At 38.5% G+C, this 12,984-nt stretch overlaps 1 protein-coding gene across 1 annotated transcript; it reads left to right on the top strand.

Moving 5' to 3' along the window:
* The first annotated feature begins 683 nt into the window (after positions 1-683).
* med18 (mediator of RNA polymerase II transcription, subunit 18 homolog (yeast)) lies at positions 684-6,340 on the top strand. The gene is made up of 3 exons (XM_039740258.1): positions 684-817; positions 1,368-1,460; positions 5,057-6,340. Exons 2-3 carry the CDS (start codon positions 1,388-1,390, stop codon positions 5,608-5,610), a joined length of 627 nt encoding a protein of 208 aa, XP_039596192.1. The 5' UTR covers positions 684-817; positions 1,368-1,387; the 3' UTR covers positions 5,611-6,340.
* Positions 6,341-12,984: the final 6,644 nt, after the last annotated feature.

The raw sequence follows: 12,984 nt of genomic DNA, 5'->3' as shown, positions 1-12,984 counted from the left end.
GTGCCCAATCGAGTTAACTCCATTTACCTGAACTACCCATTGTAGTCCGTTCCCCCTACTTGGAGCTCCTGGGTGAAGGGTCTGGGCTGCAGACATAAACATTTGTTGTAATAAAATGCATTGCATTTGTCATTTTAACAAATCACAAATGTGTGTAGCAAAGCATTTTATTACTAGAAGTGTTAGTGATGTGCCATCTGTCATGCATTACAATAGATGGCGCACTGGAAAAGTTAATGTTTAATATACTGTGGTGGTCGATTTACTTCGGTTTCAACCCGACTTGGACGGGTAGCGCAGCAAACGTAATGAAGACGATTCAACGTTGATTTGTTCAAGATTACATTATACAAGTTATACGTGCCTCATTATAAATTCGACTTGAAACTGTAAAAGTTACTAACGTCGTCCTTTTTTCAACCATTATGCGAAATGTGACTCGGGATGCGCTAAAAAAAATTGCCTTTCATTCTGTTTTATTGTGGCTTTTCTCTAAGGTAAGTAATAATATGCAGGTATATGACAGTGTTAGACTATTATTATTATTAGACTTTTTTTATTAACATGCCTTTATTCTTCTAAACCTACTAGCAAAATTAACTGGGGAATTGGCGATGAGCCTGCGAGCACCGGTGACGTTCTTGGTTTGTAGGAGAGAAACAACTTTGGTCATCTTGGCTCTCCGTAGCAGAGAAGCGCTTGCGCAGTTGCGTTGGATTTTCAAGTGGACGCGGTCGAATGGGCCCGTACTGTTTAGAACGGTGGTAACTGATGTGAGCTGCAGAAAAAGTTCGGTTAAACACTTGCCCGTAAAACGGTAACTTAATTGTGTTCTTATAAATGCTTTTCTTTTTCATTTTAATGTTATTATTTGGGTGGGGGGTTAAATCTTATTTCGTTTTTCTCATTTGTATTCATTTCAAAGTAAAATACTATTTTATGCGTATGTTATCCTATTATGTATGTTTCAGTAACATGCACTTGTAATATTATGTTTTTTAAAAACAAAATGATTGTTTATGAAGTTCGTATCAATGCATGCTCCCAACCCCTGTGTTTGCACATAGGCCGAATCAAAATGAGACATTTAGGGTTCTTCGTTAATCCACCCATAGTTTAGCTTCATTTTTATGTGTAGCCAGTTTATGGAAAGACATCTGGGTTGTCGCTTCTGCATAATTTATTTAAGCTGGAAAACAATCAGAAGGCAAAAGAAGTATACTTGAATTAAAAGTGGCTGAGATGAAAACCTGCAGCCCCCTAGGATCTGTGTTTGACATCCCAGAGTGTAGGTAGAGGGAGCACTTCAGGTTGTGGTTCAGCATTTTGATAACCACTGAAAAATGGGACCTCTTTGTATTTTTCAGTTGATCTTTGAATAGTAGTTATGGAGGCGCCCCCAGTCACCGTGCTTCCTGTTTCAGGGGGCACAATCAACATGATGGAGTACCTGCTGCAGGGTAAGCTTCATGATGGACTGTTTGTATGTTAACTGTGACGCTTGTTTTTCAGATCATCTTTGTGGTTTGTTTACCGTTCATCAGTATGTTGCCATGACTTATTATACAGTAAAAGTACTAAACAGATAACTGGTTTGGTAGTTTGAAGGCTGCATCAGTTTGCAGTGTGGGGCCAACGACAGTGGCGGTCCTGCTGCCCCCTGACTTTTGAGTCCTGTCTGTCTGGAGTTTGTATGTTGTTATGTCTCTGTGTTTGCTTATGTGTGAGTGACTGTGCCCAGTGCTGTCAGGAAAAGACTAAATACTCTTTTTATAAAAGTGGCTTCAGAAAATAATGCAAACCAATAGGCGCTAGAAGTCACAAGTGAAATCAGTGTGGACAGGACAAAGTTATGTTAAAGTAAGACAACATTAGAATTTGGAACGCATGTATTAATATAATCTGTGATTTTCTTGTTCCTCGTGTGTTATAACCCTGACACAGGGAAGAGAACATCTTCAATGTTTTTTACATTTGTTTTTTTTTACAGTGTGATAACAAAGACTTCAATTATTACATTTGTTTATTTACAAAACAAAAACAAGAATACGTAAAATTTGATTTTTAGTTACTTTTGAAACATTACTTCTTTCGTGAAGTTTCTAATGTTGCTAAGTATAACATTGAACAGCAGCAGGGAGTGAATGGAGAAGCACCATCTGGGTTGAGTGGCCTGGGTATAACACATGAGTACCATTTTCTCTTTTTAGCAATTAATGATGCACAAAAGTATGTATTTTTTTTTTGTTGAAATATTGAAGGTAAAGTGGGCACTCTGTAAAACAAGAATAGTGGTAAAAGCCATCATTTTTCTTCCCCACTGTAGTTTAGAATTTCCCAATAATTGACATCATTTTTATGTGTTTCGTGGTGACTGAAAATGAGTCTTCATTTTGGGCAGTGACAGAGTGCCACTGTTTTTTATCTGCTGGTAAGGGGGTCAAGCCCCAGGTAGACTTTGAAATGTTGAAGTTCTGAAAACAGTGACGTTATTGGAATTTAGATACCTCTTACCTTCACAGGATGTCCCATCACCTCTCAGATTATGGGTAGTGTGGCAGATTATGGACCACCTTTAAACATCCACATCATTTTCATGTGAAGGAGGGCACAGCTGTGTTTTATCTAAAGGATCATTTTAAAACATCCCATTTTCCTCATAGAATGTAAGGATATCTATAGTTTTTGAACATGAAACTGGAGCTTAATATTGTCACATTAACAAAGTCCAATTCGGGATAATGGGAAGTTAGAGAGATCCTGGCAGGCTTGGGCACAGCTCAGTCAATCGCAGGGCCCACTCCCACTTAGAACGCATGTCATTTAGATGGAAATCTGAGCACCCAGGGGAAACCCCATTCAGGCCTCAAACCCCGAGTGGAGGGTCCTAGAATCAGCAGCACTTGGTAGGGTGTCAGTGGCATGGGAATACGTTAATGGAATTGTATTCATTTTTTATAAGAGCTAGTATTGAAAAATCATCCTAATGTAATCGTTTTGCATATCCATCCTTTTTTCCTGTCCATACTTTATCTTTAGGGGCCTCGTATTGGCAGGAACCCTGCAAACTTGGCATTCCTTGATCATTTATTTTTTTACTTTCTCTTATACATTCGGGAATTGTGAAAAAAAATTGACCTCAACATTTTAGGGCTTCCTGAGTTCTAAATACCATTTCTGTAATTCTGTGTTTAAACACGATAACTTGAAAACGCTTCGCTCTCGGTCAGTGAAATTTTGTACACCTGTTTTATATCAAAAATAAGGAATCCTATCAACTTTTGGGCCACTTCCGGTACTTTAACTGAATACATTTCAGATATTTTCAAGTAAACCATGGCTATTAATAAAAATATATGATTCAAATTTTGTGCGGATATTAGAAATGGTGAAAAATAAGCAGATATGAAATTTGAGAAAAATCGTGCAACTGGAAGTGACTTTAACTGAATACTTTTGCGAATTTTCAAGTAAACTATAGTTATAATTACATTTCCTGTGTGAAGAAAAACCTCCTAATTACATTATACAATTTTGTATAGATATTTCTAATGATAAAAAGCAAACAGATATAACATTTGAGACAAATTACTCAACCGGAAGTAGTAGTTTATTTAAACAACCATCCAGATTTTTTGTATCATGGAAATATAAATGTGTACACGGTATTAAAAACTGTATTCAATGTAACACATATTCTTTCAATACCTATTATTAATTTTATTTTAATTTATACATCATCAGTTTAGCAATAATGTGTAAGCATTGAACATGCCATGAAAATATAAAGATGTATTGGGAACAAGAAGCTGCTACGTCCCCGTCGTGTTCCTGATAAGACATTTCATTTTGTATTTTGTTTTTTATTTCTCCCCTCTTTATCATAATTTAAATGCAGCTAAATGCAGTTTTGCCTATAAAAATTTATTGCAACAAATATTATATAATACACTTTTTCTGTATTTTTAGGTGACTGTAACACTTTTTACTTTACACATAATCCAGGTAATGCATATGCAATCATGAACAAAATTCCACCACCGTTTTTGACTTCCTAAAGTGCGAAAATATCATTTTAATATAAAGTTTGATATATAAATGGAGAGAAGTGATTGTGTATCGATATTATGAATTAGTTAGATAGATACTTTATTAATCCCAAGGGGAAATTCATATAATCCAGCATTAGTATACTGATACAAAAAACAAAAAAAAAAATATTAAATTAAAGAGTAATGAAAATGCATGTAAAAACAGACAATAACTTTGAATAATGCTAGCATTTACTCCCCCAGGTGGAATTGAAGAGTCGCATAGCGTGGGAGAGGAACGATCTCCTCAGTCTGTCAGTGGAGCTATGTTAGTTAGTTATGATGAGAAACTAAGAGAGATGATATTTGAGAAATCTTGCGCAATAGGAAGTCGTTCTGGTGACCCTTTCCTCAGTCTCAGCATACGAGAAAGTCGAGGGCAGCGCCCTCCCGATGTTCGTTCTTTTTTTTTTAGTATGTGATTATCAGTATCCTTGGTGCTGAGGCATCTTTTGGATGTGCCAATTGTAGGGTGAGAAATTTTGTGAGCAGTAGAAATGTGAAAGCTGGCATTCTAGACGATTCTGTTTTTGCCATTCATGCGCTCCCCTTCTCTTTTATAATCTTGATCTCTAGTGAGTCCAGTGTTAGGATGTTCATTGCAGACAAATGGTCTCAACAAATCCCAGAATGTTTTTTCTTTTTCAAAGTTAATCGTTATAATATGGTGACTTTGCCGTACTCTGTCATTCTGTCCAGGACTCGGTTCTGCTAGGGAGTGACGTTTATCTCCTCGCGCCTTTGTGCTGGCAAGAGCAGGGCTTAAAGTAATGTCCATAAAGAAGTTTTAAATGCAAGGTGATCATCAGTTGAGGTGCATTTCAAATCCGCTTTTTTATCCATTTGTTTTGCCTTTTGATCTTGGTGTGTGGAGAATTTTCATTCTAAATTTTGGATTCCTTGCTAAAACTGTTGCTTTCTGTTAATTTGAAAAAGGAATTGTCAGTGTGTCTGTTTGTTAACAGGGAGTGTTTTAGACCAGTCCCTGGAAAGTTTGCTGCATCGACTGCGCGGACTCTGTGACAACATGGAGCCCGACACGTTTGTGGACCATGAGATGGTGTTCCTGTTGAAAGGCCAGCAGGGGAGCCCCTTTATTCTGAGAGCTCGACACTCGCTGGACCGGCCCAATGCCCCATGGCACCTGCGATACTTGGGACAGCCAGAAGTTGGTGATAAAAGCCGTCACGCTTTGGTACGTAACTGTGTAGACGTGGCAGTCTCCCACAACTTGACGGAATTCCTGTCGGAAATGGGCTTTCGCATGGACCACGAGTTTGTGGCTAAAGGTCACATTTTTCGAAAAGGAGCCCTGAAAGTAGTGGTTTGCAAGCTGTACCGCCTGCTTCTGCCAGGGAACACGGAGAGTACGGAGAATCTCTCCTTATCCAACCTTGTGGAACTAAGTATGTTAGCCCCTGCTGGGCAGGACACCGTCTCAGATGACATGAGGAACTTTGCTGAGCAACTTAAACCACTGGTTCACCTGGAGAAGATTGACCCCAAGAGACTGATGTAACAGCATCTGTTTGCACAAGTGGAAACAGATGACCATTTTCTTAAAGCAAACCGCAGAATGATGATGATGATGATGATGTAACAGAAAATGGTGTATCATGACAAATGTCTCTCCGTGCAATGCAGAAGAATGTTTTTGTGTGTGTATGTATCTGCTGTATTTTCAACTTGATTTAAATGCAAAAAAAACATTTTTGGTTCTGTTCATTGATTAATTTTCATTTTTGTAATATATGATGAATGAATGTTGCCATTCTTTAAGTACAGTCACACTTAAACCATAGAATGTAACTGTAGCTGAAAAATATAATAATGTTCTTGAATCTAAATATACCAGTTCACTACACTCTGATGATAAATATATTACGACTGAAGGGCTAATGTTAAATTTAAATATTAACTGTCTTGAGTTTTCAGAAAGTGTGCATTCTCAACCTTCTTTCTTCATTTTGCAGGATTAAAGGACTTGTAATTTCGTATTCATATGATGACATTATAGAAAATTTAAAAATTGCTGTATGCTGGTAACGTTAAATAGCAGTAAACGGTATTCAGTATTTACTAAATCATATAGTATTTGAAGTGTCAAGCCTACCTGTTGCACATGTTTTATTTTTACAAACAACTCTCTCTGAATATTTTCTCTATGTAAATTTTCTGATTCTGTGCAGAAGACAATTATGCTACAATTAGTAGATCGGGGAAATGAAAAATAAAAAACATTCAATCTTTCATAATTATGACTTTCACTGATGCCTGTTCTGGACTCCAATTACATAAGGTCTGATGTCCTGTATTTCATTTTAATAGCAGAAATAATTGTATTATTAGTTTTTCCTTTTTTTTGTCTTTTTCTATGTGGCATAGAAGTATTTGCAAGGTTTCCTATTGGGACTCAATACATGGCTGAGTAGTGCAGTGCTTGGGCAAGTCTCGTGGTAACCACTAGATGTCAGCATTGCACCATCACCTTGGGCCTGTGGGGGTTTTGCTCAGCATCACAAACTTCAATGTTAAAGCTTGACACTGAAAATCAAAGCAAATCATTGCATATCTGTGTGAGCCGGTTGCTATGACAATAATTATGCATGATGCAAGCTGTTTTTGTTTTCACTTTAATTGGATCTATGGCTTACTAGAAGACCGAGTTTATTTTATAGAAAGACTTTCTCAGTGACAGCACATATTTATGCAGTGAACTAATATAGATTGACAGAATTTGAGATGTGGCACAAGAACCAAGTGGGCAGCAGCATTAGAATTGAGGGACAATAAAAACATCTTTTTTTATGTAAACAGTAGAACAAACTAAATTTTATAACTTAAGCCTTATCTCATAGGAGAAATGTGAGCCAGTTATAACTTACCTGTAAGTTGCAACTTTAGATCAGACAGCTCAAATTATTTAAAGTTTGTACTATACGTGAAGATTAACAGTTAGACAAATTAACTTCTGTTTTGGCTAAGATAAGGTAATGCATTGTTTGTTTGATATCTGAACTTGATTGGTCTTCTTTAATTTAGATGATGTCCTCAGGTACTGTATATATCTTATATTTAAAGGCTTTGTAACTGCATATTTCAATGAGTGCCTCAGATGAAAGAAAAAGGTAAAACAAGTAAATTACAGTCAGATACCTAACCCTGCATCTAAACACTAAATCCTATTGTAACAGTAAGCCAGCCCGGGCGTTCAAAATTCACTTCTCCCCTTCATATCGCATTCTCTCCAGAAAACACAGTAGCCCAGAGCACTCCAAGGCCAGGAGGAATTCTTGTATCTCTCCTGGGGTTTTGGAAACCATGGTTCCTGCCATGGAGATACCAGTGCCCTCAACTGCAGTCTTAAATAATTGAGGATTAGAGAGAGATTTTTTTTTAGCTGCTTACGTGAATCACAGGTACCTTCTACAGCTGCTTCCTTTACTGTCAGTTTTGACAGCTTCACAATTGGACTTCTTCTCAAACCATTTTCCCTGCAGTTTTTGGATCAATTAATTGCCAGTTTGCAGCAGTCTGACAACTGTTGCGTCCTTTCACTAACCTCCTAGGTTCTTGCACATCTATGGGCACAAAAGATTTGTGGAGGAACCAAAAAAGAAAAAAGGTGTTTTGACAGTAGACCCCCAGTGTTTTATTTGAGTCTTGTACATTCATCAGTTTGTACCGGTGTGCTGCTGGAAGATACAAAAAGAGCATCAGCTTGGAGAGATGCCCTAGGGGCAGAGCTTTTAATAGATTAGAACTGGCTGGGTGCTAGGTGGGGAATATCCTCAGGAATCAGAACGTTTTCAGTGGTACCAGTTGACATGGTAGAGTTTTTTACAAACTCTTCCATTTCCTAATCAAAAATTCATCTTTTTCATTTGTTATGCCCTTATTTGCCACCTGTGCATTAATGATTCACACCTTAGTCTTTTAGTCATCATGATCTTGTTTTCCTATTTGTTCTTCTTCTTTCTTTGTTCTCTTCACTGCCACAGGTGATCTTGCGTCTGAAAATCAAGAGGCTCTTCCATTTTGGGGATTTTGAGGATTACAATGTGTACTGTAGATGTTGTGGAGGTCACACCAGTAGGAAGAACAATACGGCCATCCTTCACATTATCATGGTTAGAGGTAATTGTACTGCTGTGGACTGAGAAGTATACTCTTGAGGAAAGAGACAGCTGTGTGGCATTTCATCACACTGGTGAAATTAGGCCGACAGCTGTCACAAGTTCAGCCTAGTAACAGCCTGTCTTCAAAGCTTCCACACCCATTTGCGGATGACTAGGACTTGTGGCTTTCTTGATGTGGCACAGATCTGCTGTCAGGTCACATTTTGGTAGAGCTTGTTGCAAATGCAAATTGTGTTTACTGGTATGTTTCTGGGCCTTCTTGAACTTTTCAATTCAGACACTACATTGGCTCACTTTTGTTAGTTGTCTACTGGAAGAGCTTCTTCAAGGACAAGCTAACCTGCAAAAAGTGTCCCTACATAGTGAAAAAGCCTGATGGACAAATGTAGAGCCTGTATATGTGTTTCCTTTCTCCTGACCATCTCTGCTGATGCTGGTTAAGTTGATTAGGGTCTTCACCGGCCACCTGCATGAATGACACCCTGTCCATCTGCACCCAGTGTTGGTGGGGCCAGCCAGCGCACCCTGTGACTGTGAAATTGTCTTATACAGGTTTTATCAAAGGATAAAGGCGATTTGTTTTGAAATCTGATTGGCCAAGAGTAGCATCCTTATGGAGCTGCATCTTTTTCACTTCTTCTATGCCCCGACAACATACTTCTCAAATATTTGAATCTGTCGACATCTTCCAATTTTTATTACCAGTTTTGTTCTTTCCTTTGTTATGCACATCTATTTTTTGTTTTCTTTAGAATGTTAGATCAATCTAGATGAGAACAGGCCATTCAGCCTAACAAAAGCTCACCAGTTCTGTCTACTTAATTCTTCCAAAATAACATCAGTTCGAGTTTTAAAAGTCCCTAAAGTCCTCCTGTCCACCACACTACTTGGTAACTGATTCCATGTGTCTGTGGTTTCCTGTATGAAGAAAATCTCCTAATGTTTGTATGATATTTACTCGTAAGGAGTTTCCAGCAGTGTCCTCGTGTTGTTGTTAAACTTATTTTAAAATAGCAGCCTGGATCCACTGGAATAATTCCTATCATAAATTTGAACACTTAAAGTCAGGCCTCCTCTTCATCTCCTTTTGCTCAGACTGAGCTCAGCTCTGTTATTGTTTCCCCATAACTTGTCCCCTGAAGCCCTGGACTCGGCCTAGTCACTCTTCTCTGGACCTTTTCCATTGCTGCTATGTCATTTTTGTATCCTGGCGGCCCAAACTGCACCCAGTACTCCAGATGAGGCCTCACCAGTGTGTTATAAACCTCCATAGACTTGTACTCTACACATCAAGGCGCTATATGACCTCACATTCTGTTAACCTCTACAACTCCTCAATCCCTTTCATAAGGTTTGCTTTCATTTTTCAGACAATGGGAGGTCTGCATTCCATACTTCTTACAAATGCAGTCTAATTTGTTCATTAGTTTTTGTAGTCCTTCATGGCTTGATGTTATTGCTTTATCTGCAAACATTACCGGTGTAATCCATCTTCCTCCCAATTTTCAGCCCCAACTTGTTGTTTGTTACTGAGGCTTTAATTATTCTTACAGCATAGATGTTAAACAGGATTGGTTATGGTGAACATCCTCGTCTCTTACCTCTTTCTATTTGGCCTGCCTCTGTTAATCCATATATGGTTTTTACCATTGGTGATGGTTCACCTATAGATTTCTAATAAGATTTTAGTAGCGACCGTATTCTTGTGAAGATTGGTGGGGTGTTTTCCCATTGCCTTCTTCACCAGCTGTCATCAGATTTCAGTTCAATTGGAAAAACAACTCTCAATGGGAAACAAAAACTGGTAATATTAAGAATGTACAGAACACTGAAGAAAGCAACAATAAAAACAGTAATCTGGGCTGTTGCATTGTATGACGCAGTGGCATGAAAAATGACAAAAGGAGATGTAAATCGACTGCAAGAATTTGAACTGTGCCTGTGGAGAAGGATGGAAAAGAGAAGTTGGATGGACATTCTGTCTAATGAAAAAGTGCTGGAAAGGATCATGTTGGAAACTGTGAGAAGAAGGCAACAAGACATGTAAGAGGAGATGGACTGTTGAAAATAGTGCTGAAGGGTAAACTGGAGGGAAAGAAATCAAGATGAAGGCCAAGACGAGACATGTTATATTATCTATAAAGTGGTTAATCATACCAAGAAATGAACAGAAGGCAGAATACAATGGAGGAATTGGCAATTAAAAGTAAGGCAGATAATTAAAGAAGAGCTGCGTCTTGTTGAGGGCAATATCAACCATCTTGCTGGGAGTGGCTTGTGTTTTGAGAAGGGTTAAGAACTTGTATTAGAGTTAGGCCTGTGCACAGTTGAGAGCAGCATACATGACAAGAATTAACTTGGAATTGTAACGTTAATATTTGGACCTGGCATCAGACCTAATGTTTGTTTGAAATTTTCATATTGTCCCAGTCAGGATACACCAGTCCTTCATACAAGTTAGGTTGATTGAAGAATCAAAATTGATCTTTTATTTGTGTGCAAGTGTGCCCATGGGTGATCTGGTGCCATTATCCATAGCAGGTTCCTGACTGCACGGGCATCCTCTGGATCTCTACGAGCTCAGAATGGAGAGAGAAGTTTCAGAAAATGAATAAACAGTCTGATGATTTGTTTTAGGGTGGTGGTCTCAGTTTCAAAGGGTGGTACGTCGCCTGCAGTGAGGTGAGGATGGAAGAGAGTTAGAGTTAGGGATTATTGGGTCATACATCAACGGTCTCGCTGAGCTCTAGGTTAGGACAAAGGGTACATATCACTGTGACTAGTAGTAGCATTTTTTTTGTGTTTAGGGCTACAATGTAGGACTTGTTTGAAAATGAAAATTTTTGAAAATGAACCATATTTTAGATTTAGAATAAAAAGATTTGTTGCGTGCTACTGTCAAGGTTTAATTTTCAGATTTCTGAGGTTAGGAATTAGCATCCTCAGTAGGTTCTTGGTTTGGGGTTAGGATTAACTGTCCCTGTCAGGTTCATGGTTTGCCAACCATCCATCCATTATCCAACCCACTATATCCTAACACGGAATCACGGGTGTCTGCTGGAGCCAGTCCCAGCCAACACAGGGTGCAAGACAGGAACAAATCCCGGGCAGGGTGCCAGCCCACTGCAGGGTACCCACACACCAAGCACACACTAGGGACAATTTAGAATAAGCCAATGCACCTAACCATGACCTCGAATCTATTTTGAAAGTTTAGGGTTATGTAACTTTTCATCTTTTGTTCGGTTGTGGGTTAGGATTAGCTGTCCTGTCAGGTTAGTATTAAGTTTAGGACCATATAAACTCGAGGGCCTGAAGGCTGTTTCAGTGAGGAGAGAGGTTGGTGCTAAATGCTGATTGGATTGATTTGATCCCCCTGGACCCTGACTAAGCACTGAATACATTGAAAGTTGAGAGTTATGCCATGACACAGGAACATCTACCATTAATTATGCGTTTGATGTTAAGATTAATGATTTCTTTTTGAGTAAACTCCATCTTTAATGTTGAAGTTTAGAGTCTGTTTAAAGATTTAATCATGGTTAGACAAACAGATTATTGAGAGTGAGATTAGCAGGCTGGTTTCAGGGTTTGTCCTAATAGTTCTACTTGGCTTTAGTGGTAGATGGGAGGATTTTAATTTTTAATTTGTTTTCTCTGTTTAGAGAATTTAGACAGGGCTATGAAAAGACTCGATGGCCATTCACTCATCCATCCATTACTAGTCCATTTTCTCATTATGGCCAGTGGATTCAGACCCCCTCGCTTCCTGCACACTTTATTGTATTGTAGATTTAATTGTAAATGGATAAATGTGCCATTATTGCCCATCAATCTGCAATCAGTAACCCATAATGACAAAATGAAAAGATGTTTTTGGAAAAAGAAAATTTATAAAGAAAAATTAAAAAGCTGAAATCTCTCCTTCCTTCAGTCCCTTAGTTCAGTTACTTTGTAGAAGCCTCATTTGGCAGCAGTTCTATCCTTGAATCTTCTTTGGTATGTCTCCGCAAGCCTTGCACACGTGGATTTGGGCAGTTTATTTCATTTTCTTTTTCCTCTCAGATCCTCCAACACTTCACTTGATTGGATGAGAAATGTCTGTAAACTGCCATTACCAGGCCTCTACGCCCATGTACTTTCTTAAAAATTCTAGAAAAGGCAGCTATTAAGCAGAAATAAGCATTCTATTCTTGACAAGTTTATTCAGGTTTTAGAACAAACCATAGTACAGAAATTGTGAAGGTTAAAGTCGTAAATGATTTGCGGGTTAATGTGGACAGAGGCCAAATATCTGTTCTTGTTCTCATAGATTTGAGTGCAGCATTTGACTCAATTGACCACAGTGTTCTTATAAATCACTTTAGACAGTAGGTGGGCCCCTCCGGCAGCATCTCAAATTGGTTTCAGTTTTACTTAACAGGTAGAAAATTCCTTGTTGGTTGTGGTGATTGTACTTCTGAGATATGTGATATATTGTATATGGTGTACCACATGAATCTATCCTGGGTCCCCTGAATTTTTCAATCTATAAGCCTCCATTAGGTCAGATCATCTCAAAGCACAAGGTGAGCTGCCACAGCTATGCAGAAGACACACACCTTTATTTTCTTGTGGCGCCTGATGACCCTGACACTCTTGGCTCTCTGATCCAATGTCTTAGCAGTATTTTTGATTGGAGGAGTAATAACTCTCTCAAACTAAATAAGGAAAAAAGAGAAATCTTAGTGATTGGCAAACATAGGAATAGCAAG

The sequence above is a fragment of the Polypterus senegalus genome, chromosome 17, assembly GCF_016835505.1.
Source record: "Polypterus senegalus isolate Bchr_013 chromosome 17, ASM1683550v1, whole genome shotgun sequence".
In the NCBI taxonomy this organism is placed as follows: Eukaryota; Metazoa; Chordata; class Cladistia; order Polypteriformes; family Polypteridae; genus Polypterus; species Polypterus senegalus.
This window is presented reverse-complemented; position numbering and strand designations above follow the sequence as displayed.

Bases quoted from the DNA above. Each gene is read 5' to 3' on its own strand.
- med18 (XM_039740258.1), top strand. From the start codon at position 1,388: ATGGAGGCGCCCCCAGTCACCGTGCTTCCTGTTTCAGGGGGCACAATC. The intron at 1,461-5,056 runs GTAAGCTTCATG...GTTTGTTAACAG, and splicing joins GATGGAGTACCTGCTGCAGG to GGAGTGTTTTAGACCAGTCC.